Genomic DNA, 27297 nt, shown 5'->3' with positions numbered 1-27297 from the left:
CAATGGAATGGATATGGCATCTGCACCGATATGGACAGGGCAGCGCCTGATAAGGACAGAGCACGCGTCGGCCGGCGTCTCCAGGCGATCGACACGCGGAAGCATTCAAAGGCATTACATCAGGCAGATGTCACCAGAGGCTAGTCGCAGTTGCAGTCTCAGAGCCACAACCACAGCCAGAGGCAGACCAAAGACCAGATCGAGATCGTTTCTGCTGAATAACGAGCAGCGACGGGCATCAATCAGGTTGCAATTGAAATGGGAATCGACTTGTTGCTTATTCCGTGCACGTGCCTGTTGCGTGGCTCTGCCACTGCCTGTGGTTTTCCTCAATGAGCAATGAGAAATGGCCAGTGGCCAGATTGTGTTTTCCTTCTAAATCGCCTTCGATCGGATCGTTGAATTTACGAGCTCTTTGAGTGTGTGCGATGTGGCTCTTTCCAAGAAATCAACAAGCCGCTGCTTGTGGCATGTTCAAATTACAGACAGGCTTGTGCACTCCGTTCTGCCATCGCATCTCCGGCGGGTATTGGGATTGGGACTGGAATTGGTCACCCAACCCTAGACAACTCTGACAATTATTGCTAAGCAAACAAGCATAAATTGGCATTGCCAGTGCCTATGGCCATTACCAGTGCCTCGTAATTCGACGCCAGCCAGACTCTGGCTCTGATTGGGTGGACTCTGTTTTTGCCTCTCGTGAGAGGTCGGAGTGCTGGATGCTGGAGTGCTGGCCCTTGGCAACTGCTTTGGACTGCTGGGAGTGCTTGCCTCACTTAACTTCCTTCCGTGACTCCCCAGACGCAGCGTCTCCAATTCTTTGTTCAGTCTGAACGGGAAATGGAGTTGGATTTGAGACTGAGAGTGCGATTGAGTCTGCGACTGTGGCGGGAGTTCGTGCCTGCGAAACCGATGACATAGCACTTTGCTATATCCCCGAATATGAACACATGTCTCGTTAGATTTTTTTTTCGTATATTTTAATTTCATTTATCCATTTGCAATTGTTGCATTGGGGTGTCCTTTGTTCTTTTCTTCTCTGTAGGATATTTCTGCTGGAAAATTTACAGATCCAGCCATACTATGGTATATTTCAAGAAGTATCTTGCATCTTTATAGTTAAGTAAATTACTAATTAAAGTTTAACTTGATTAATCCATATAATTGAAAAAATGGCAAAGAGCGTCTCCTTTCGTGTTCCTACGGAGTTCCTTTCGGATTACTCTAACGGTTTACGTTTACGGTTAAATACGAGTAGTTGGAGAAGTAAGTTCATATTTAGGTAGGGATTTATAAATATTAACACAGTTTTGGGGGGTAAAAAGGTTATAAGATAAGGTTATACGCGGAATTAGTAATTGGAAAGTTCTTCTTTGAGATGGTTAAGTATTTAGTTGAAGAGTAGGAGAGTAAGAGTAAGAGACTGGAGATGGATCTGGTCTGAACGGATCTCTCTGGACTCTAGGCTTCGTTCAAGTTCAAAGTTTCAACTAAGCAAAAATACTGTTTGTGCCATTCTCATACGTATAGTAGCATTGTAGTAGTGTTAGTAGTAGATGTTCTAGGTGTTGTTGTCTGGGGGACTTAGGCGTAGGTCTTAAATTTTAAGCAAACTTTAGCTAGGTTTAGGTCTACCTCTTAGTTTCCTTAGACGCTAACTAGAGGACCTTTGAAGAGTTCTAGCAAGAGTTCAATTTGTTAATTAGCGTAACGTAATCCACACATACACGAATACAAATACAAAAAATCAGGCACACGCACACAACAAACATCATCATCATCGTCATCATCATAATAGTACTTCCAATACAGGATATATCCATATATAGTAGGTATTGTATAGAGCCGTTTAATATAATCAAGAAAATTCCTTTACTAAAGCTAAAATAAATAAAACTTAGTCTATCTATGCGAAATGGCGACAGTTGGAGGATGAGTTTCATTGATGTATAGTGCATTAAATCTTTACATCTATCTGCCTGTTCCAAAGTACTGTACGTAATGCTTCAGCGTAATACTGCTGCCTGTCTGTCGCGTCTGTCGTGTCTGTCTGTCATGGGAGCGGATTAAACTACTCTCTCACTCTCTCTAAACTCTTTTCGGCTTCCGCCAAAAGTATGCTAAGAAAAGCGGAACTCGCTTTGAGAGAATGTGCGTGCGAGTGTGAGAGAGTGTACGTGTGTGTGTGCGTGTAGTAACTTATGGCAGAGGGGGGGTTTTCTCTTTCTCAGTCCACAAATCAGTGGAGTGGCGGCGGCGTACGATCCGGCGCACGCTGCTGCAACAGGCTGCTGGGGACATGCTTCTTGATGAACTCATTGTCCAGGAGCTGATTCTGATTCTGCTTCTGGAGCTGATGTTGTTTCTGCTGATTCTGATTCTGCCTGCTCCTCTGCTGCAGATGCTGCAGGTGCTGCTGCTGTTGCTTTCGGCGCCGCCCCTTGAGAGAGCCTGGACCGGGAAAGCGCCTCAAGCTATCCCCGTAGTACTCGTTGTCCAGGAAGTTCGCGAGTGTGGCATTCCGTCTCCAGCCGGCGGGACAGTTGGTGGAGCTCCGCCAATCAGGCAGCTGGACACCAAGGCGGCGGCACTCGTGAGCGTAGGCCGCGAAACTGTCGCAGTGGCAGCTGCCCGACGGGCACTCGCAGACGTCCATGCGGCAGGAGTCGATGTAGTTGATGGGATTAAGCCTACTATCACAGTGTCCGAATACTTCCGAGATGCGCAGCGGCTGGCAGTAGAAGCTCGACCGGCGCTTGTTGCACGTGGGCAGGGCGGCGATGTTCTCGCGCTGGCGGGAGCAGGACTTGGGGCCCCCCACCTTCCAGGAGTTGGCAAAGTGCCAGACCTCGTCGTCGCCGTGCGGGCGCCCGTCGCGTCCTGTGAGATCGTCGCGCCCGCTGCCATTGAAGTTGCCGCACAGGCCGCACATCCGGTGCTTGAAGTGGGCAGGCACCGAGACCTGGAGGAAACCGCTTCCGTCCCACTCTATGGCAAGGCCCATCTCTGAGCGCAGCAGGACAGCCCCGTCCTCGGCCAGCCGACCGATGGTCACGTTCTGGTCGCCGGCTCGGCCCACGTAGGGTAGCATCACCCGCGTCCCGTTCACCTTGACGCGCAGCTTCTGGCCGAGATTGATGCGCAGGTTGTGCAGCTTGAGAGTCACTGTCTTGGCCCAGCTGGAGCGCTTCGTGCCACGCCCGTCGTTCGTCAACCGGATGTGGAAGCTGTGCCCGTGGCAGTCAGCAGCCAGCTGGTACTTACAGCTGCCCTGGAAGCTAAAAAACTTTCCGTCGAAGGTCTTAAAGTGCGGGTCCCCGAACACTGTGCAGGTGCCCGCAGTCTCCACGCACCTGGGGCAGCACTCGCCCGGCGGCAGCTTTAGCTCCTCGTTGGCCCGGCATTTGACCTCCGGACAGCGCATCTCCGAGCAGCGGATCGTGCCTCCGTTGCAGCGACAGCTCCGGCAGGGGCCCATGTTCCACGTCTCGTTGTTCTTGTAGATGATCCCCTCCAGGCTGCACTCGCTCCGCACCTCGGCCACCGCACAGCGGGGACAGCAGCCGTCGTCCTCCTGGAACTCTGGCGCGCACTCCAGGATGGGGCACGTGGCCCGCTGGCAGATGGATGTGCCGTTAAGACAGGTGCAGTTGGTGCATCGGTCCGGCATGAACTGCGTTTTGTCATAGTGGAGTTTGTTGTTAAAGATGCACTTTCCTGGAGAACGAAGAGAGTGGAGAGACATGGAACAGGGTACATTAGGGTGGCTGGTGGGTGGGCTGAGAGGGGCTGGGACTCTTCTCACCTGTCACTGGTATGAAGACGCGCTGCTCCGTGCAGCGGGGGCAGCACTCGTTCGGGTGCTGCTTCTGCTTCGTCTTGGGGCACTGCAGAATGGGGCAGGTCTTTTTGGCGCAGGTCAACTGGTTGTCGCCGCAATGGCAGACCAAGCAGCGGTCGTCGATCGAGGCGACGACCTCTTGGCCCTCGGCGACCGTCTGTCCGTTGATCTTGCAACCTGCCAAAGAGTTAAGCACATCGAATCCCGTCAGACATCAGTAATCAGACATCGGCCTATTTTATCGCATATGATTTAGATCGCTTTCCGATCTTTGGCCGCAAGCCAAGAAATTTTCCACAAGGCGAATCGGCTATCGAATGCGATCGCTGAAACGGGTTTTCAACTCATACGAGGGCCCGGGGCTCACGGACTTTCAGTCTCTTTTTGGTCCGGTCTCTGATATTGTTGTTTCCTCAGATGGGATGGGGATGGGGCGACATTGTCACCTTAATAGACAATTTAAAGCCCATAAACCAGCAGATCGGTCAGAGCCAACAATAACAGAGGGGCAGAACGGATCAAAACAGATCGGAAGACGGTTCGAGTCGAATATCGGAATGCCCCATGAATAAATCATTTGATAATAGAGTCATAAAGAAGTCTCAATGATCTTTAATCTGATTGTATATCGAATGTCAAGCATGCTTGGACTCAATCTGTGAGGTGTTTCCAAAGGGGAAGCTGAATGATCGCGCCTTACATCGACAGGAACTGAAAGTGATCCTCCAATAAGTATTGGGCAACGATCTCCTATCTATCTCTCCCTCTGCCGATCATCTTTCAGCATCCACCCGTAGAACCCTCTGGCAGTGTATCGCTTTGTGGACACATTGTTGTCCATCTGTCGCTCTCCGGCTCTCTATTGTCTGGCGATTATGAGGCATTAGTCTGAGGCTGCAGCTAATTTCAGTGAGTGATGTTGACGCTCTGACACTCAGACTGGGTGGAATCGCTCGGCTCGAATCGGATCGGAGTGATTTCATGAGTGATGTTAGGTAAGGACTTACCCTGACAGGAAGGACAGCACTCGCCAGGGCGCGGTGCCTGTAGCTGGTTGTCGTCGCACTGTGAATAACACTTCTGTATTGTCTCGGTGACAACACTGGCGATGCACTTGTACGTTTTGCAGGGATCCTCCGGGTCGCTCCACTCGGCGCCACTCTCATAAGGCAGCCCACGAAAGATGCAACCTATTGAGCAAAGGAATCTCCGATCAAAGACTCCCTTCTGTAGCCATTTCTCTCTGCGGGGACTTACCTTTACACTTGCGACAACAAGGGTCGCTCGACTCCAGCTTGGACTCCAGCAAGTAGCAATCGTCGATGGCCGGACAGCTCTTGGCGCAATTCACAAAGCCATTCTGTGGAGACCAATGTGGAGACACGCAATTAATGTGGTGGCTCTAGAACTAGGAAGGACGATCCCATGTGGCGTGTGCGCAATTTTCACGAGTAAGAGATGACTTTCAGACTCGCTAAGCGTATGATTTGCATCTCGAACCCTCTCTCTGGACTGATTTATAGCCCAACAGCTGCCTGCCATTTGCAATTGCTCAATGAAGCTGTGCACTCTGACCTTCGGGGAGCCAGAGCCAGCCAGTCAGCAGGCCTCCGCTGTAATTTACGCTAGCAAATCCAGACAGGGGCGTGTCGATTGCCTTGACTTTGTCTCGGATTGGGGAAACGGGGTTCTACCGGGATTATGCAGAGTGTTTCTCGCGGATTCGGATGATTTATGCTCCGGTAATTTATCCCTAAAGCTGCCCCACTCGTTAGCTGATTCCCAATCCTAATCCCCTGCCCACCACCTTTGGTCACACCATTTGGCTTGTCGAATCGTATGGCCTATGGCCACGAGAGCACTCGTATCTATTGGTGCATAGGTGTACCTATGTATCTGGAGTTTTTGCTGCTGCTCGTTAACGACATGCTGACAGCTGCAACGCGGCCCATTAGAATTGATGTCGATCATAAGTCAAATTGTTGCAACTTGCCAGGCTTATGCAATTGCCTTTAACCCTTGTGCGCAGCTGGTGTGTCCGACTGGTGGCTGTAACTGTGACAGGTTAAAGCCAGACCCAGTCCGGGCCCGAGTCGAGTCGGAGCTGAAGCTGCGGCTGCGGCTGCTGGGGCCGCCGCTAATTGTAAATGTATCTATAAATCTAGATAGATGTCGACCAAAAACAGGCAAAATATTTCACTAATTTGTATGCAGTTGCTCCGAACAATGTCTGGGTGTCTCGAGAGGGTTTTCAGTGTGCATTCGTATACTGTGTGTGTCTGTGTATGTGAATCTGTGTGAATAATTTAGTGCAACGAAACCAGATTGGATCTCAATTTGGATAGGGGGGGAAACTGCAACGAGCAACATTTGCAATTGTTATGAAAATGAAAATTCGATGGGTGTCTGAGCGGAGGGGAGATGTTTATCATCGTATTAGATTTAATGGCAGTTGCTAGTTGGAATTTTAATGCCACTTTAGTATGGCATTCTCTCTATTTTGTGGCAGCCATAAAATGGAATTGAATATCACCTTAATCGCTTTCTGTCTCTCGGCTCAAAGCTCAAAAGTTCTCGAAATCTGGCAACGACATGGAATTGTCCACAGAGTACCCTCTTCCCCTTCCCCTTCCGATTCCCCATTAGCCATTACCCCTCTCCTATCCCCATCTCCATCCAGCTGTTTATGTTTTGGAATTCTTTCTTTCTAATCTGGAACCGGTATGGAAAAATGTTCAGCCAACATGAAAGTTAAAGCACATTTGTGCCCAGCTCCGTTCCGCGAGAGAGGCGCCACGATGGCAACCCAAGCGATGGCTATGTAGAATGGTTGTTGCCCAGCGGCAGCGTGTGTGTGTGTGCGTGTGTATCTATCTGTGCCACAGTGGCAGAACCACATTTGCAAACGGCCTCTAACGACCTTGCGTTTGACAAAACATGATCAGTTTTAACACCGTCCTCGTCTTCCTCTCCTTCTGCGTCGTCTCTGTTTCTGTTGCTGCCCCTCTCGCTCTCCATCTCCTTCTTGGCGCAAACGGCAAACGTTTGGCCGGCAAACTTGGCCAGGTTAGAGTCTCAGTCTCTTTAGACACGGAGTATATATGGTAATGACAGTCTTGTGGTTTTATGGTCATGTGTATTTTGTCACTTGTGGGGCTATGGCTCGAATTGGTCGTGGAATTGAACTCGGAATCGAATGGAATTCAAATGGAATATGCAAGAAAGGAGTTGGCAGACCTGAATATTTGGCCAGATCTGGTTTTCACGTGCTCTACTATTCTACATTGTATTCGATATTCATGGCTTAAACTAAAACGAAATAATTGAAATACTTGCACAAATCAAGAATAGAATGCCCGCTCTGCTGCCTGCTTCCTGCTGCCTCATGCGGAATGCAATATATTGATAGTCACAATCTACTAATTCAATCTTTCTCCGTAGCATCATCCTCCGATGATTTCCATTTCCTGATCATAAGTCATTCATTAATATTAATCAAGAGTCATGCAGCTTTCACGAAAATATCTATCGTGAACAGTTCTCTATCATCCTGAGTGGGCATCCTGACATAAAAACTGTTAAAATCATAAACCATTAGGAAAGAAATTCTGCGGATTCAGCATAATAAACGAATAAAACGAAAAATTTGTTGACGCGGGAGTCAGAGACTGTCTGAGAGACAATTTCTTTGATAGTCCTTGACGGGATAAGCTTTCCATATTCGAGTATCTATGTATACATATATTCAATGAGTATACATATGTAGGTTTATATACTAATATATTTTGGACAATAAACGCCAGTAGTAAAACTTTCCCCCCCCCTTACCACCCTCCCACCCATGAGTATTCGCACGAATAATGAGTATGCCAGTGTGAGTGGAGTACGGGTACAGTCGCGCTGCCATAAAGTATCGGGTTTATGCGTGATTCCTCCAAATTACAGCTGAAGGCTTTGCACACTTCATTGAGGAACTTTTTTGGCAGCCCTAAAAGAATGGTGGAGGGAGCAAGAGAGCTTCTGATGGGGAGAGAGACGAGACGAGGCAAGACGTGAAGAGTTAAGAGAGGTTCAAACGAACACAAAAATTCAATTCGATTTCATGAACTTTTAATGAGCTGCGCGCCGACGCAACAGAGAGTATCGACTGTCGAACGATCGGAGCGACAGAGATGCAGCATGGGCCGCCGCGCTAGAGTGGGACGGCAGGCTGGTCATGGCGCCTTCCCAGTAAGGTGGCGCCAGCATTGTGTTTTCTGCTGCTTTTTAATTTCGGTTACGCCCACTTGACGACGACGACGGCAGCGACAGTGGAAATAATAATCACCACGAAGTTTAGCCCGGAGCGAAAGAGCTTCGACGATCAATCGATCGGGGGGTCGGTCGGACGAAGCGAAGCGTAGCAGCTCCCGATCGGATGGCATCGATCGGAATGATCGGCGCCAGCTTCGACGGCAGCGGCGGCGGCGTCTGTCGGTCAAATTGGAGCAGCGGCGTTTAGCAGCGCTTAGCGTTAAATTAGCGGCAGGCAGACCCACTTGCAGCTATCTGGCAACCCTAACCAAGGCCTACCTCCCCCCTCCCCCAAATGAGCACGCGCTGGCTTAATGACGACACGAAGCTCAACCTCAAGCTCAAGTCGGGAAGGGAAGCGGGGCTGGAAGAGTGGCGGAGACCCGGGATCGAAGCCCGTCGGTACCGGCTCCAAGTGTTTGTCAAACGATCGCTAAGCCATACTACCTCTAGCTCTACCCATACCATCCATACCCGTCCTACGCTGTGGTTAACGATTGTCATGTAGCGTCGAAACCCGTTTGACGACCTTGGATCATAAAAACTCAAAGGCGAGAGCGAAGGAGATAGAGAGAGAGGGGGAGATCCGTAGAGCGAGAGTGAGCCAGAGAGAAGAAGAAGGTGAAGCCAAACAAATGCAAACCGAGTCAAACATTTTTTTCCGGTTCCGGCCAGATCTACAACTCCTGCATTTCTTCGAGAAATAACTTCAGCCGGCCCCTCCATAAAAAGACAGCTGGCACACACAGATATGTATGGTGTGTCTGTCTCCTCTCCTCTGGTGGACAAACGGACAGTCCCATGTACACAGACATTTAAAATATTTTCTGAATTTTCATTTTGGCAGGCAGCTAAGGATTCTATTTCAATGAAATGTGTCTGCGTGTGGATGTCCTGCTGGCTGGACACTGGCGTCACCTCATGCAGAGAGCCAGACAGGGCAGAACAGGACAGGAGAGTACATGAGATTTATTTCAGGACTGAGGCCGTGTTGGCCATGTTATGTTATTTCACTTCATTCCACTTTAAGTAACTTTTTATCGAGGCCAAAGGACAAGTCCTAGTCCAAGTCTTGGCAAGGATCCCAGGAGCCGCCCAGATTTGGGCTGGGGATACGAATGGACGATCTGGAACTGGTACTACCTCCGAAACTTACCTGGCAGATGCACTTAAAGCACTTGGAATTCTGGATACCCGTCAGAACCTCCTCTCCCTCGACCGAGCAGGACAGAAGATCGCCTGAAATGGGAAATACATTTTTTTTAGTGATTAAGATAGTGAGAGTTGGGCTTATCGGGGGATCGTAAATCGCCCGTCTCCATCATTTCCTGCCTCTTGACGTAATAATACTCGGCAAACACACACAGATTATTCATTCATGAATAAACACGCAACGAGAATCGCCGGAAATCGCCCACTGACGGAGAGATGGTATCCGAGCACGTGACCCAAAATGAAGAATGAACCCCTTCCCCTATCCCCCATCACCATGCAGGTCAAAGAGATTAGGGCACTTATCGGAGTAGCCGTGTGAGAGTGAATGCATGCTTCTTTGTTTGTTTTACCTTTTGGGGCTCGGCTTCCTCTGCCTGTGCCGCTACCTGCTGATCTGCCGCCGGCGCCAAGTCAAATGGTCCACTTATACAGGGTGAGGAATTTGAATCGTTCTTAGTATTGTCTTTGTCTGTTTGCTTACGACTACTGAGAGTCCTCTGGATTGATGCCTCACCTTTGTATGAATACACCTTGACCAAGCAGTGCATGTCGAAACATGTTCCAGAAAAACAACAGAGCAGCAGCAATGAAAGAGGCAAACGGAAACCACAGAGAGTGAGAGAGGGAGACGAGGTGACCCGAGCCCAAGACCGAACTCTTGTTCTTTTTGTATTGGTGAAGGAGGAGGAGGAGAGACCACCAGCAATGTGCTGATAAACGCACACACACAGAAATGCAAGCGGCCACTCTCCTTCCCTTTCTCTCTTTTGTGTGCAGTGATAAATGAAGACGCCGGCGCTACAACTGAGGGAGGGAGAGAGCATGCATTTGAGCAACCTTTTTTTTCATCTGCTGCTGCGCTTAGTGGGCGACTTTAGGACTTATCCACTGCTTGATCCCCCGCTTCCTCCTTGCCATTGTGCAATCTATATAATTTGTTCCCTTGTTTGTTTGGGGTTCTGCGTCGAGGGAAAGAAAACCCTTTGATTATGGACCTCTGGATTGCCATGTATTTCTTCTCTTTCCTGCTATACGATTGTGTCCTGCTGTTTGGATCCCTTACCGCACACATCATCCCTAAACCCTCACCCTTTCATAAACAAATCAAGTGGAATATTTCCCCTCAACAACCAGAAAAATTTCTCGTTTGCCGGCGGGGACTTTCTATATTCCTTTCTCTTTTCGTCGCTTCATCGTTATCGTTCCGTTCCGTCGCTGGGGGACAGAACAGTTAATGAACTTGGCTCAAGTAACCCGATCTATCGGCACTGCAATATATCTAATTTATGCGATTTTTTATTTCATTTAACACACTCGAAACCCCATAAAAAAAGTCCACTCAAAAATGTTTTAGAAGCCGAGAGGAGAGCGGTAGCTGCTCCCGCCATACCCTCCCCTCCACCTCCCCCTCAGCGGCTGGCGTCGGCGGCGCCGTTTGCTAATTAATCACAGTTCGCAGATTAGGCGCCAGCCACAACGGGAAGAGACCGTGGGGAGTGGAGGCGGCACGTGTTCAGGGGAGCGTGCGCATAACAACAGGAGAGCGAGAACGAGAGAGATCAGTTAGACCAACAACTATTTTCAGAGACAAAGTACAGCCGATTAAGGGCAGCACCTAGCGAAGGTACAACCCTCCAAAGTCGATCACAATGTCACAATGCAGATGATGACTCAGTGACACAATTGCGTGAAGTTCCCTGGAAAAGTGATCGGAGTAACTAAGCCGATGCGATCAGCGAGTATAATAGCTCCAGGTGCCAGCTGCTTACTGGCAGCCAAAGCTGTTATAAGCTCGTAAAAAACAGCTAAAAGCAGTTAAAATCCATGAATCATAGCCATAACACATAACTAAGTCTGGAGAGAGGGACTGCTGAGGAGGAACTCTTGGAAATATTTTAATAATATTTTTAAGTTCTGGAAGAATGTGTTGAGCTCTCTCGAGGTGGATGCGGTTTCGGTTTCAGCTTCAATTTCAGTCTCGGAGTTTTACGATCAGATTTGAAATGGAGCTTATGGCCAGAAGATTTCCAACGACAAAATTAGTTGTAGGTCCTCGATTTTTGTCTTCACGTGCATCGTAACAAGGATCATTAATAGAGAAATCAAAATGTCCTATATGGAAGCGGTTTTATAGAGGGCTTAAATTGAATCCAGTTCCCACAGTTCCCATTAAAAAAGAAAATAGTGCGTAAATATCAAATGATCGCTTCACGCTCCCATCAGGCCATCTTACACACACACACGAGTATTTACAATACATTAAATCGATCGATCGCCACGATCATGAGAGCACTCACCATGGAGACTATCCCCGACTCCGGCGGCAGCCGTCTGCAGTTGGAGCATCGAGAGCAGGATCAGTACTAGAATAGGGACGCGAAATGTTCTCCAATGTGTTTGCCGACTCAATTTGGATGCTGATTCTGGTGGCAGCTGCTGCTGCTGTCTATTGGGAGATGGAGATGGAGACGGCCCACAAGGTTTCCACTTGCCGCTTGATTTGCAACACATTTTCACAATTCGATCGAGTACTTCAGAAATCTCTATTAGTTTTCCGCTCTCCAATGGTCTTCCTTGGGGGGTGTGGTTGTTGTTTCCCCGCGGCGATTCCTGCGAATCCGTTGTTACTGTATCCGTTTTTTGCTTTTCCTGTTGCTGTTGTGGTTGCACTTGCTCCGGTGAATTATGACTGGAGGAAATATATTGTTTTCGGGGGCGAAATGAGAAATGAAAGATCACAATCAAGCCGGTTAGATTAAAAATAACAGCAAGCGAGTCAAAATATAATTGTTTGGATATTGAGCAGGTGCTTTGTTGCACGAGTACCACTTTGTACCTACAAATACAAATTTGTTGTTTGTTCCGATTAAATTTAGAATCCGTGGCAGGCTGTGCTGTGTCTGTGTGCGTGCCACAACTGTTGCCGCGGCTCTGGTCTGACCTAGAGACTTTGCACTTGCCGCCCTTGAATGAAATTTGGCCAGTAAATCATTTCGTTTTGGAATTTACGACACCAGTCTGTACTCAGAACATAAGATGATGTCCACAGAGATAGAGGTATAGATATCTCTGCCCGAATCGCTCGAAGCTAGCCCATGGGTTCGTTCTTTCACCGACATACGAATTCTGCGAATCATCAGCGCAGCCTCCGGCCCGCCCCTGTCATTCCCCGTCTATCAAGAGGTGTTAAGACAACTTGGACATTATTAGTTTTGCGATTTATGGGTGCGTACTGTCCGTGTCTGTATCTGTATCTGTGTATCTTATGGCTGCCGGCTGTCGGGTGTTCAGGTAACAACAGATATGAGCCTTATGTGTGGTGGCTCTTTGTTCGGGTGTCGGCGATCATAAAAATGTTAATGATCTTTGACTGGCTGGCGCCAGCTACGGAATATTGTAATGCTTGTTTGAGTTATAATTAATTTCGATTGCTGTTGCTGTTTCTGTAGCCGCATAATTTTTTATTATTTGTCTTGAACAACCGACCAACAATCAACCAGTTACAGCCATCGAATTGGCCAAAGATTTTTGGGTTTCTTTCAGTTTCTCTGTTGGCACTTTATTGACTTCTGGCAGCTTCAAAGTGGCGCCAGTCAAACGCTGAACCAAGCCGAACCCAACGCGGATGCGAATCTCTCTATGGCCATAGAGCTCTATGTATCATTTAATCCCACCAATCCAATCCCCAACGCAGCAGTCCCCGATCACATTGCTCAAAGCATCGATCAATCGAGCCGAGTAGGAGAAAAATATGTCCAAATAGGTGGGTGCTTGACCTATCAAATGTCAGTGAAGCGAACAACTACCGAGGATGTAGGAAAAAAGATCGACTTGGGTATACCATTGAGGCAGTTGTAGAGAGAAAGCGAAATCGATCATCCCTAAACTCTATATACCCTTCTTATTCTAAGGCATTGGTCACACACACAGACACAAATGCACACACAACTAAGCGACTGATAAGAGTACGAGTGTACATATATATGTATATATATGACTATATAATGCTCTGAATAATATGTTAATTTCTGCAATTGATAAGATGTCGTACACAAAAACACACAAATGCAGCAACGGCAACGCCGATCACCGAATACGTGCCCATTGGACCGGATCGGAGCGGAGCGGAGCACCGAGATACGCCGCTGTTCTTGTTCCCGTTGACTGTTGATTAGCTGCAATTTGTCAAGCGGTTCACGCAGTTGACAAGGACAATCCTCGAACAGCACAGAAGTTGCAACTACCTATACAATAAACGCTGTAGTACGTTGGAAAATGCACAACTAATACATTCATTAGTCAACCAACTGGAAGATAACTTCTGGTTCTGCGGCATTATGTAATGCTCGTGTTCGTATCCAACTTCAATGTCAAAGTGATTTCCCCCCGTTCAAGAAACATTATTCCATTTTAAATACAGTTCTTAAAGAACATTGAAGCTGAAGTTGATTTCAATTGGATTGGAGATCGCTGTGGATCGCTGTCGAGCTTTGCTTTGCTTTCGGCTTATCGTGTGGGTTCATTGTTCAGGCTCATAAAGATGATGTTGCTGCTGTTGCCGCGGCTGATGATGATCGTGCCACATGTGTGCTGTGCCATGCGGCGTACGCAGTTTCTGAATTGCCAAATCAGTCGAGCGTCTGGCTGGGGTTAATGTGCGATCGAGTGACAAGTGTCGGACGCTTGGTCGATTGGGAAATTGTCAAGAGCAAAAAAAAAACTACGCCACTTTGACGGCAGCTGTGCCTAAGGTTGGGGCTATAAATAGGTACTCCTAGTGGGGCAATAGTGAGAATTAGCGAGAGCCATTTAATGAGAAGTCGAGCTTAGATCTTGGTTCTCTGTTCTCTGTTCGGTAATGTGTATAATTGAGCGCCCGGCGGCGGCATTGCATGCCCCCAGACTTTGACGATGTCGTGCCAATTAAAATGGCTGAGGGCCGACTGCTGAGGGCTGAGAGCTGACGGCTGAGAGTGCTAAGAGTACCTCCACGGCCAGTGATTATACACTTTGTCCTCCCGACTGCGATTTCTAATGGTTCCGACATGGCGTCCAGCGGCAAGGCCAGAGCAATTAAGCGAACTCCACCATGGCTCAGGGGTTGCATTGCACTTGAAGGGGAGCAGGCAGCAGGCAACAAATTGGTGTAGCTCTGGGTCTGGGTCTTCACCCGAAAGGGTTACGTTACACATGGCACGCAGACGGCGTCTAGACGGGGACCCCAATAATGCGCAGTAGGTAGTCGCTGGACGAGAAGGGGCCCGGCCCCGGGAGCCGAGAGCCAAGACAGGCCGATGGCTTATCACACTCTCCATCGCAGGTTCCACTTTAAAAGCCTGGCTAGAAGTGCAAGTTGGCTGTGGCCCTTCTGTGGACTACCTCCTGCCAATTACTCTCGGAGTGGACCATGTCGCCGACTTAATTCAATTAACAGCGGAATGCACTGGCTCCTCTTACAACATCAGCGGCCACATCAGCATTGAAAGCATAACCATTAAGGCTGAGAGATCAGTCGTAATCCCCCATTCAAATGACGCCAAAGCAGAGCCAAGAAACTCTTTAGCGAAACAGGCAAATACCATAAGAGCGCGTATATAAGACACGACTCCCAGCTACAGCTCCGACTCCATCTCCAGCTTAGACTTTGATTCGGATCGTGCTGGGGTTTGTCGGTTGTTGGTTGCCTGGCAACTAATTTTAATGTATTTGCATATCGAAGTCTGTGTTTGCCACAACAATGAGATGGCTAAAAACGCACATTTGTCAAATGGCAGGCCTTCGGGGCAAGACTCGTTCAAGTTTTCAACTCTATTTGGTACAAATTCACATGACAGGCAGACGGATTCGAAACCGAAACCACACTGAAAGTTGGGGGAAACGATTACAACTGCAGTTTCATCCATAGCCCCAGTCCCAGCTTGAGCTTGAGCTCCAGATGAGGACCAGGCCCAAACGCAGACCCAAACCCATACCCAGCCTTAAGTCGATGACGATTGCCCAAGACAATGGGCCAGCCCAACAACAGCCACAAAAGTCAACGAATTTGATATGTCAGGAGCAGAGGGGAATGCGAATGGGAATGGAATGAATGCATGCATCGACGACATAATAAAGTCACAACCCAGATAAACGTACAGACAAGAGCTAACAAAGCTATTAGCCATCACCATAATCATCCTCATCGATGTGGCCCATCCCATAGCAAGAGAAAATAGCTGAGTGCAAGGACCACAGTGAAGACCTCCAACCGGTCCTGGAGCAGGGAGTTTCTCTCGCAATGGGGCAATGGTAATGCGATTTTAATAGCGCTCGAAGCAGTGCGAACCGAACCCCCAAATGTGCCGGAGTAAGAGCTCCATAAAAGTCACACATCATATATCGTACTTTAATTAAACGGGATTTCTCCCATGAGAAACGGCTTTTCTATGGGAGAATGAAGTGAAAACAATTTATGGATCTCATCCGATTGATTAAGACTTGTTAACCCCGTTTTATTGGCTTCGAAATTAAGACCTTAAATTTGACATCGTTTTTCCAAAATCAGTTTGATTGGCTGGCGATACCAAAAGGAGCTATCACTCGATCGATTGGAACTCATATTCGCGGATTTCCTTCTATGGATCTGTGAACATATTGATCTGTATGCTGATTGCCCGTGGACTGCCTGGCCAATCAGCATTAGCAGCATCCATTCAAGGCCTTTTTTGCAGCAGGTTACTCCGATCATCGTCGCTGATCAGCAATCTCCGCCGATTCCTGGCCAAAATATTCATATTCGAGCACATTTACTATTCAGATGAAGATCATGCAGAGTTTTGCCATGAATCATGGATCATGTGGCATTTCCAACTGCTCATTGTGGACGGTGCAGACCCAAGGCTTCAGGGTGCGGGTGCGGGTGTGTGTGCTGCCTCGCTGAAATTTGAGTATTATTAGCAAATTTACCACAAAATCTATAAATAGCCCGAGACAGCAGAACATTAATTGATACACAGACATTGCCCCCTAGGCCGCAGATATGCAGATCAACTATACATATATATAGCTACGTCCAATCCAAAGTCAAACTTTGAGCAGAGCAAAAAATAAAAAATAAACAGAAATTCCAAACAATTTTTATTGTGCAATTATTTAGGCGAAAGTTAATAAAAAAAAAAACTACGTATACGAAATATTTGTGGCCTCTTTCCCTGTCCCTGTCTCTCCCACTCTCCGTTTTAGTTTGAAAACCGGATTTATTGATCGAAGATGACCGCAGCAGCAGAAGCAGCTACAACAACAACAACCATTAAGACCTCTGCTGTATAGCTGTAAACAATTTTTAGAAACAAAAAAAACCACCTCAAAATGTGGGAAGGGGATGGGTTGGGAGGGGGGAGCCAAAAAACAGAGCCCAAGAAAACAACCAAAAATTTTGAGCACACGATTTACGGGAATTCCAGCAAGTGACGTGCGAAACCCGAAATTTGTTGTTTTTGTTACTGCCACTGCCGGCGGCTGTTATTTGTTGTTATTATTTCTGTATCGGCGACGCTTTTGGCACATTTGTTTAATGACAATATCGAAAAAGCCAGAGGAACGACTTAAAAATTCTTAGAAGAAACTCCCCTCTACCCCTACCCTTAGCCAATGACAGTCGCCAGGGAAAACAAGTCTCGTCTGCCAATGAGATTATTTTGCCAAAGAGTATGGTGGGAAGAAGGAGGTACCTAAAGGTATTCCCCATGAGATTGAGATTATCTTAATTAAATCCCTTAGAACAGCAAAAACTATCCTTCCAATCTGAATGTTTCGTGAAGGGTATCTCAGCTGCGGTATGCCCCCCATCCCGCTATCCCCACTCCTCCGGCGATTCTACCAGTAGTTCCGTTTGATTCCAATCATCAAAATGGTTTTCACAGGCAAATTTATTGATTAGCAAACAAATACGAATTGTTTGAATATTTTCGAATATCTTGTGAAAAGAAAAAATATCATAGGAGGAGGAGGAGGGGGGTTGGAGTTATGGGTCGTCGCACAGGTGCCGGGGGGTAGCATTTCAGGCGCCGCCTGATACACTGATCCACAGCCCGTTCTGTTGGTGACGATTCTCCGGTTGCCGCCACCGAGACGCGCTAATATTTTTGTCGCTCTCTGCGGCTGCCTGAAACCCGATATGGCCATAAAAGATATTACCTCCATTTGTGATCTGTGATCTGCTGTGCATATGCAAGCGGTGGATGAGAAGGACGGCAGAAGGGGGTAGCATGGGGGACACGAAATTCCTCACCCATGATTCAGATCAGATCGTGTCTCTACTTCCGCTTCTACTGGCTCTTCTTGGGTTCGTTTCTAGAGTCTTTCGTCTTTCGTCTGGCGTTCAGTGTCGCTCTGTCTCTCTGTGTCTCTGTTTCTGTGGCAGGCTGGCAGCTAGGCACTGCCTCTCCGGTCTCGTGTTTGGAGATCGGCTATCTCTTAACGTGTCTGTTAATTCACGTTGATGTGCTCATATATCTTCGCTCCTCGCTCTACGATTTCAGTGTTCGACTTGACGATTTGACATGCAATCGTACGGATCGTACCCCGTGTGCTCTGATCTGTTCTGCTCTGTCCCTGCCCCAATCAGAGTCGGGTGGCATTGTGTTTTCCACTGCAGTCGCACTTGATCAGCTTCGTTCGCGTTTGACTGCCACTCTGTCTGTCTGGCTGTCTGTTTGTTTGTTTGTTTATCTGTCTGTTGCTACTGTGTCGTGTCGTGACGTTGAATATGCCACCGATCTCGGGCTGCTGCTGCCTCGTTGTTGTTCTCTGTTTTGGCCCGGTATGTAGGTGTTAATTCAATTACGGCCAACCATTTCCGACCAAATCGCGGCTGCTCTGAATTCTAGTCTCAGGCCCAAAGCTAATGAACATATCTGTTTTTATACCGAATCACTAGTGAAAGGGGGATTCTAGTTTAGTTTAAGCTTTCCTTTTTGCTTTTCTCTCTCCGGCATTTTCTTCCGAAACCCAGACCCTTATTTCGGTCATGTTTTCCATCGCTATTGGCATTCCATACCACACATAAATTAGTATGTTTATGTGTGTATCTTTCGGCAGCGCTGATTTGAAATTAACATATGATTATTATCACAATCTTTGCTTCCATATTTTATGGGCAACTCTCGCTTCCCTACATACATATCTCTTTGCTGTGTGTGTCTCTTACATACATTTTGCATAGGAAATACATACATAAATGCACATTAATACATTTCCATACAAATGGCTCACAAAGACCCGCAGCAGCAATCGTATCTGGTGGTTGGTGCTTTGGTGCTTTGGTGGGAGGGGGAGGGGGAGGAGTCACTCTAGTATCTGCATAATTTGTGTGAAATTGCGACTACAAATTGCTCATCTACACTAAACCGCTGCTAACCCTTCCCTGCAAACAAATGAAACGTCTTTTTGGACTTTGGTTTTCCACAAAACGCTTTATGGGCCGTAGAGCCAGAGCCACAGCCAGAGGCAGGGCCAGGCAGTGTCACACGAGCGCTGTTATCAAGGTGCTTTATGGCGCATATTTCTCTCTCTCTCTCTCTTTGTCTCTCTACAGATACATATATGTTTGTTCTCCTTGCAGTTGTCATACCCTTTCTACAGGGTTTTACGATTTAGGTAGAAGATGTGAGCTGTGATTTTGATCTAAATCGGATAACTATATATCGTGTATCTTCTATCGGAGTGAGGTATCTGGAGCTTCTTGTTGCTTTAGCTGTTTTTTCAACTCCTCAGCACTGCCAAATGGCGGTTGACATTGCCTGCCTGCCTGCCAGGCCCGCCCTGGGCTCTTAAATAAATAAATATTTTAAACAAATGTTCGCTTTGTGCTGTCTTGGCATATGCGAACCGAAGCGAAGTAAAGCGCTATCGTTGCTATCGTTTTCTGTTGCTGTTTCTGTTTTTGTTTCTGTTGCTGGTGCATTTGTGGCTACAACAAATGAGCTTGTCAAGTTAAATGGCACGCACCAAATGCTGTCAGCAAGGTTGCACACACACAAACACACACACACACATACACACGCACATGTGTTGGCTTGGCATTGCCGCCATTTTGTCTGGCTGCACTAAGTAAATTGTTGCAATTGCTGACTGTAAATAAGCAAGCACAATGTGGCACAAAACGGCGTATTAGTAATCTAGCTTATATCTGACTCTCTCTCTGTGTGCGGCAGTGTGCTGCAGTATGGGGCAAGGCAGCTCAGCTCAGCCCCAAGGCACGCTGGATCATGGGGGGGGGGGGAGGTGGGTGGTTGAGTATATGGGACTCTCTCATATCAATTGATGTCTGCTTCCATTTCACAAATATTTATGCTCCGCTCCACTTTGGGTGGGAGGCGTACAGTCTGGGAGGGTGAAAAGCTTACTTTTCTGCAGTTTCCAATAAAATAAATTACTTTCTGGATGACAAAAAGTTTTAAGACTTCACAAGACTCCCCCGAATGCCAAGGAGACACCTCTTTGGAAATTGAAAAAATTTCTTCTCCGAATAGTGTCTCTTATTTGGAATTGTTTTTTTATCTAAAAACCCTAGGACTAGACCGATTTGATGATGCTGCACAGGCTCATTTAATGAATAGAAGTATCTTCTATGCGTATGGACAGGGGAAAACCGATTCGAATCAGACAGAACGCTGATTATTCAAGAACTGATCCAGCAGATTACAGCCATAGCCTCCATGGTGTTTCAATTCCCCCCCCCCCCTCTAGTTTCTCCTATAAATCTCCACTCTCCAATTATCGCATAGCCCCCGCCGCCTAGTCTAGCACATCCAGCAGATACAAGATACACCAGATACCAAATGTATGTGGGTTTCTTTTGACTCTATTTTTAATATCTTATCTGAGGAATTTTTATTGGCTTTGCATTGTTCTGTAAATATTAATTAGTTTCTTTGATTGTGTGCAAGAACAACAAAAGGGAGATCGTTCACAAGTATCTGTGTGTGTGTTGCGTGTCATGGCGAAATTATCACGGAATACTGGGGGGCACACTGCTAGAGTACGAGTATGTGACGCAGAACTTCCTTCCCTCTGTGTGGCGGCTGGTGAAATTGCAATCGACGGACTCTGCTGTTGGCGCTGCTGCCTCTAACCTGCGATGACGCATGCCCCTTCTGTGTATCTGTGTGTCTGTGTGGGCATAGACATATGGCGACAAAGAAGCTGACGTCATGGCCATGTAGTGTGGAGAGGGGTGTTCACACGCAGGAACTACCCCCGAAATGCGTGTCAAGACTTTGGACCCGCCAAAGTGAGCACTTGGCCTACTTGCCTATCCCTCCCCCTTCTCTTTCCCCACAACCATGCACAGCTGCAACATCCACAGCAGGGGCAGTGGCAGTCCCAGCAGCAGCTACACACAGCAGCATCCCACGCAGGCAATTAAGAGCCCGACTTGGCTATTGGGTTACACTTAAACTTCACTTCCATTCCGTTTGGCATTTCGTTTGCAGTCAGCATTTAAAATTATTTATTAGAAGCAACAGTCGGACAGGCCGTGTCAAAGCGCGGGAGGAGTGGGAGAGGTGGAGCGGGAGGGGGGAAGAGACAGGGCCGGCTGTGGACCAGGCCAAAACGGAGAGCGTATCAAATGATTTTTTTACTGTTCATTTTTTGTTTTCTTCTGTTTTTCTGTTTTGGGTTTTGCCAAAACGAAACGAGCCAAGCCGGCCCCAGTCCCCGGACTCCGGTTCGGGCCAGGTCCAGAGCAGGGAACACGTTAAGAGGGTGGGGGCAGTGAAGACTGCTCTATCGTCTGGCTCTTGGCGACAGCAATTTACCTTCGCGTACGCGTAGAACAGCAGCAGCCATCCCTGAAGAGCCAGAGGAGGAAAAAGTGCCTCCAGGCGAACAGGCTTGAGACAGCGGAGAGACGGGAAGTGAAGAGGGGAGCGGGGGAACGGGAGGAGCGGTGAGGAGCAGATCTAGTCTCTCTCTCTATAAATAAGCCAAAAATTCAGAGCAGAGCAGAGCCCAAACAAGCTGAACCATAAATCATAAGCAGACGCACGAGTGTGGAGTTATTATGCGATCATATTTTAATTGCCGGATTATTATTATGCAGGCAGTGCCACAAGAGTCCCCCCTTCCCCACCTCTATTCCATGCATGCCACAGCAACAAGCACAACAACAACAACAGCAGCAGCATAATCAAGCAACTGTCCGGCAAACAAACAAAACACCTGCAGAGTCTCCAGTCACCAGTCCCCAGACCCCAGATCCCATTCGACATCGCATGGCTGTGGTGCGGAGTGGAGCAGTCCTGAAGACCCGCTGAAGATTGTGGATCGCAGATCGCAGACCGCCTGGCTCTACCTTGGACAGGTGCGTGAACGGACGCAAAGAAAGAGAGAGAGAGCTCTATTATGAAGGAAGGCAACCCAACCCGAATATGGAATGCTCTGATTGTGGGATCCCATATCCACCCGAATCGAATGTTCTATCCATCTCCTTTTGGGGGAGTGTCCTGGCTAATCCTTAATGCTGCACAAACAATATCATGCACTGCAATTGCTGCAATTACCTTTTGTCAAGGGTATCCCCACTTGGCACATACTACTCTATACATTGGAGTATGAGTACTCCGGTATGAGTACGAGTACGAGTACGAGTATAGTTTTTTTTTTTTGAAAACCAAATTCACATGCAGTTTGTGGTTGTGGCTGCAGTCTTTGCAGTTGCTGTTGTAGTAGTTGCCGTTGCTGTTGCCGTTGCAGATGGTGGGCAGAAGGGGCAAACGAGTTGGCCCCGCCACTCCACTCTCCTGAGAGTGTGTGTGAGTGTGTGCTGTGTACTGTGTTGGCCGTTTGTCAGTTGACTAAAACTGGTATGGTTGCATTTTTATTATACAGCGAACAGAAACACAACAGCAACAGCAGCAACAGCAACAACAGCAAAAAGGCGACACCTAGGAGTACCAGAGAGTCTGTTCTGTTCTGCTCTGTCCGATTGTCTATGCCGAGGGAGTGGCGGGAGAATGGAGGGTACAGGGTGCATGGTGCAGGGTGCAGGCTGGAGAGTGCCACTGCAACTGTGTAATGGCACTGGCACTGGCACTGGATAGGTACCTGGGACTGTCATCTAGGCCTAGTGTCGCCTCTAGTCGGTCGCTCACTGCTGGCTCAGATATCTGCTCTACGGACATTTCATGGACGCATCCACATCCACCGCAATGTGTACATTCATATTAACCCATGTATCTGCTGCGAACCCCCCTCCTCTTGCTAATCCTCTCCGCACCACAGTCCTCCTGCAATACGCAGTTATTACCAACATTTCTTACGTTTTATTGCTTCTTCTGTTTGCTTTTCGGTTTGTGTTTTGTTGTGTTGTGTCTTGGCATTGGCATTACCCCTCGTCGTAATTTGTATTTGTGTCCTGCCATTCAGCTATTCCTCTGCCACTCAGCAGCAGCCTCAGTCTTCGGTCTTCGGTTTTCAGAGTCTTCCGAGTCTTCGGCCGTCAGTCTTCAGTCCCTTCCCTCCTAATGAGCCAACTCATTGTATGCCCTGCTCTCTCTCTCTCTGTGTTCGAGGATAATACTCGTGCTTTTTTATGGTTATGTCAATGTAATACAGGAAATTGCCGGCGATTAGGTTAGTGACAATACCAGTTGCAATTGCAATTGTCCGTGGCAGTCGCAGTTGCAGCTGCTGCAGCTATTAATCAGCCAGAGGGGGGGACTTGACACATCGTTACTAATTGGATAAACAATGCGTCTCACGAGTGATTCATGCCACATTCAAAGAGCGGTACTGCACTAGAGCCTCCTTTTCTAATTCCTCTTAATCTCTCAATAAGAGAATTTACCTAAATTGGAGGTAACTCTTTTCAGCGGAGTAAATGATTAATCACAAGATTTTCACTGGAAAATCCTCTCCTCTCCTCTCCTGATTCATTCCGAGTAAACTTTCGAGCAGCTTCGAAGAGTAAATTACGACGGGGCAAAATTCTATGCAAATGTTTTTTATTAATTACTTTCAAAGAACACACACAGACACAACATACATACATACGTACATATGTGCACATATGTATATGTTCGAGTGTACATACATATACGGATACGGATCGGACATAATTTGGCACATTTTTGTAATTTGAGCTGTTTCTGATTCCGTTTTGCAAGACACTCCCGCGATGATTTGTCGACTATAAATTCCATACACATAGGTACATATTTACATAAGTGCATATGTATGTACGAGTAGTAAATATGTACATCAGCATGTAGAGGAGGTGCATGTCCAAGTGGGTGTCTAGTCTTTGTGACTTCGAGAGTGGTGTGGCAGAGGGGCACCGACCAGGAGAGCCGGACAGCACTGCCGGAGAGCTGCAGAGCGGTCCGAATGTGATAATAGAATTCAAACAATTCAACAATTTTCGCAAAATGTTGAAACAACAAAAGGCAGATAGCACGGACACACACACATACACATACACACACACACACACACACACACAGATACGGTGGGGATGGGGACGGAGACACGAAGTGAAATGAAATGTTTATATGTTTCTCATTATAATAAAACAAAATCGCACGCTCTCAGTCAGCGATTCCCATCTCCATTGCTAAGAGAGCAGCCAGAAGGGAATGGGGTGGCGGTGGGGGTAAAGATTAATTGCAAAAAGAGAAAAGTAAAGACGCAAAGTTTACCCGTAATTACACTTCCAGATCGGGGGCGCTTCCAGACCCAGACGGGGGGGCGGTGGCGGCTAGGGCCAGGAATCGGCGGCAGTGCTCGTAACAACAACAGAATCGGAAATTAATTATGCTTGACATGTTGTTGCTGCCTTCGCCTCTCGCCTGTGGATCACTTCTGGGTTGCGGTGAGTGTTGGGGTTTGAAGTGCGGCTGTGGGTTGTTGGGTGGCGGGGGGAGGCAGGGCAGGTGTTGTAGTCCAGCGCAATTGTTGCTTCTGCTGCTGCTGCTGAGATTGTTGTAATTGCTGGTGTACTCGTAGTTGTAGTTTTAGTTGTTGCTTTTGTTGGTGTCGATATGAATCGCATTTTCAATTGGCTTCTGTTTCAGTGCCTCTTCTCTTTGGCACAAGAGAGTGTGGCATGAGAGGGGGACATGGAAACGGACACGGGCACGCACTGGGCACTCCACTCCGCTCAGAGCTTCACCATGAGAAGAATTCTCTTAAGCAAACGCATAATTTATTGGAGACGGCGCGCGCCTTTCATTTCAATTTCGATTTCCACGCGGAATATTTCGTACCTTTTTTCACTCACTTTTTAACCTCCTCCCCTTCTCATAGAGTACCTCCTCAGCCTCCCTGCAGGCGGCTCCACAGATTACGCATACGACACGTTGTCTCTGCTGCTGCCTCTGTCTGGGCCCCTGCCGCTTGTCAAAGGTTCAATTTGTGTGCGACGAGTGCAATTTGCATTCGGAATTAAGATTGAGATTGAGAATTGAGAATTGGGAATTGTGAATCGCGGGGAGTGTATAGTACAGTAGAATGAAATTGCGCGCCAATTTGCTTTTGTCGCCGCGCACAATGGAAATGCCTCGATTTCTCTCTTCTTTGTGGAACTTTGTGGCGCTCTTCTCTCAAATCGGGAAAATTGGGGAAAATCAGCAACAAACAACGCAGAAATCACAGCTGAAACACACACAGCTTCGTTGATAACGAATTTCGCCGTCGCCCTTTTATTGGCAAATTTGATTGTTGGATTTAGGTTTTTTTTTGGCGGAAATCTGATTGTGGGAATTACGTTTTGTGGTGAAACGTACTATATGGCTATGGTACGGGTGGATCGGCGAAGATCGATAGATAATCAGCGGAGCGATCAGCAGTTGACACTCGGACGCGCGCGCAATTTTCAGCCGTACAAAGGTTGTGCAGTGTTTTTCCGGGCCAAACCAGCGACGACGCGACGACAGTTTCTGGCGCTTCGCTTCGGTTTTCTTCGATTTCGCTCAGGCACTTTTCAGGTTTGGTTCCGTTCCGTTCGCCGGTTCTCGTCGAACTGAACGAACTGGCCGATGCGGACCGAGCCTGAGCTGCCGAACGTGCTGCCTGCTCGTGCATCGTGTCTGCTCGTGTCTGTTTCGCCGAAGTTAAAGCAGCGCTGTTGCAGCGCGGCAGCAGCGGATGTTGGCTTCCTTAGTTTTTGGGGGCTCGAACTTGGTCCATTCGACCCCGGGCCCGGGCTAATACTAGATACAGCCTCTTCTCTTTGCTGTGCTCTGCAGTAATTAACGGCGAATGTATGGTATGGTATGCCCGCAGATAGATTGATAGAACTCTCGTATGTAATTGCCAAACATCAAAGTCGGTGTCGGTGTCGGTGTCGGTGTCGGCATCGGTGTCGCATTCGCAGCACAATGATTGGAGAGTGAATTGAATTTCAGTCCGCAATCGCACTCGCATTCCATTCCATTGCTCGGGGAAATGAACACCTTGTCGGTGGCAAAGTGTTAACAAGTGGAACATAACCTGCGCCCCCCAGCACCATGGCCTGGACTCAATTCAAATTCCCAGAAATGTTGCCAATTATTGTACCCCCCGTAGAATTTGTCAGCTGGCATTCCGTGATGTCTCTTCTTCTTTCGCTCGCGCTTCTTATACCCGATACTCAAAATGAGTATTGGGGTATATTAGATTTGTGGTAAAAGTTTCCGACCCCATAAAGTATATATATTCTTGATCAGCATCAATAGCCGAGTCGATTGAGCCCTGTCTGTCTGTCCGTATGTCCGTCTGTCCGTCCGACGGTCTGTCCGTCTGTCCGTCCCTATCAGCGCCTAGTGCTCAAAGACTATAAGAGCTAAAGCAACGACGTTTTATATGCGGACTTCTGTGATATGTCACTGATACAAGTTTATTTCAAAAGTTTGCCCCCACAAAGGGCGAAAATCTGTGGCATCCATAATATTGCAAATTCGAGAAAACTAAAAACGCAGAATCATAGATAATGATCATATCTATCAGATTGCTGAATCTGGATCAGATCAGATCATTTTTATAGCCAAAAGGAACAAATCAATTTTCAGTGGCTACGCAGCGCGCGACGTCACGCTCAGACTGATTTTTTCCGGCGTCTGCCGGAGGAGAGCCATACTGACTAAGTATCGGGTATAAATGTAGAGTTACGGTGTCCGCAGCAACTCACAACGTTCCGCCTCGTTTTGTCATGGGAATGGAATCAGGCAGACAGGCAGGGGGTCATTCTGGGTCTTTCCCCACTCTCTATAAAACTCTGTGATTGCTATGAGCAGAACTTTGGATGTACATTAGGTCCCCCCATACGTAGTGTCGATTAGATTCAGGGCACTCTGGTGCTGGTGCACCGCCATTAATGAAATGAAGTTCAAGAATTGGCACAGTCTACGACTGTACGAATACGTACTGATAAGAAGATCAGCTTTGAATGGAATATGGTACGAGGCACGAGGTATCGTGGTATCGCACTTAATGACTTATAGGAGGTGGTACTTCACCGCTTACGAGTTGCGACTTACGAATATACAGTTCCCACAATTAGCAAGTACATTTCGCATATCATATTAAATGCACTTAGAGGTGCACTCTGCTCTGTGGCATTTGCTTGCGTCAGTTGCAAGCTCTTGGCTCTTAAGAGATACAGATACAAATACGAAGCGACGGGCTTCGGGGGCTTCGGGCGATGGGATAATTCACACTTAACCGGCGGCCAAATCAAATAGCCAGCCATTTGACATTTATGCCGTGGCTGCTCACAGATGTTGGAAAATCTACTGCTGCTGCTGCTGCCAGGTAGGAAAATGCCATGGCGCTGCAGCTGGGAGATGATTTATGCACTCATTGTATGTGTGTCTCGTACTCGTTGGAAAATTGCACTCATCACGAACGTTGGATACTCGGCCAAGCTTTTGGTTATGCTTTTGGCTGATGCTAAGACTCTACAGCTGGGTTTCCCAGGCCATACATTT

At 47.6% G+C, this 27297-nt stretch overlaps 1 protein-coding gene across 1 annotated transcript; it reads right to left on the bottom strand.

Moving 5' to 3' along the window:
* Nucleotides 1–479: 479 nt before the first annotated feature.
* On the bottom strand, nucleotides 480–24089 carry LOC6601572 (BMP-binding endothelial regulator protein). The gene is made up of 9 exons (XM_026985666.1): nucleotides 24031–24089; nucleotides 11647–12038; nucleotides 9291–9373; nucleotides 5099–5201; nucleotides 4849–5031; nucleotides 3806–4018; nucleotides 2490–3717; nucleotides 633–829; nucleotides 480–541 (listed from the first exon to the last, which is right to left on the bottom strand). Exons 2-9 carry the CDS (start codon nucleotides 11858–11860, stop codon nucleotides 480–482), a joined length of 2283 nt encoding a protein of 760 aa, XP_026841467.1. The 5' UTR covers nucleotides 11861–12038; nucleotides 24031–24089.
* Between the last annotated feature and the right edge of the window lie 3208 nt (nucleotides 24090–27297).

Source organism: Drosophila persimilis, unplaced genomic scaffold (genome assembly GCF_003286085.1).
Source record: "Drosophila persimilis strain 14011-0111.01,24,50 unplaced genomic scaffold, DperRS2 tig00000002-arrow-pilon, whole genome shotgun sequence".
Classification (NCBI taxonomy): Eukaryota; Metazoa; Arthropoda; class Insecta; order Diptera; family Drosophilidae; genus Drosophila; species Drosophila persimilis.
The sequence above is the reverse complement of the archived record's forward strand: the minus strand, read 5'-3'. Positions and strand labels throughout refer to the sequence as shown.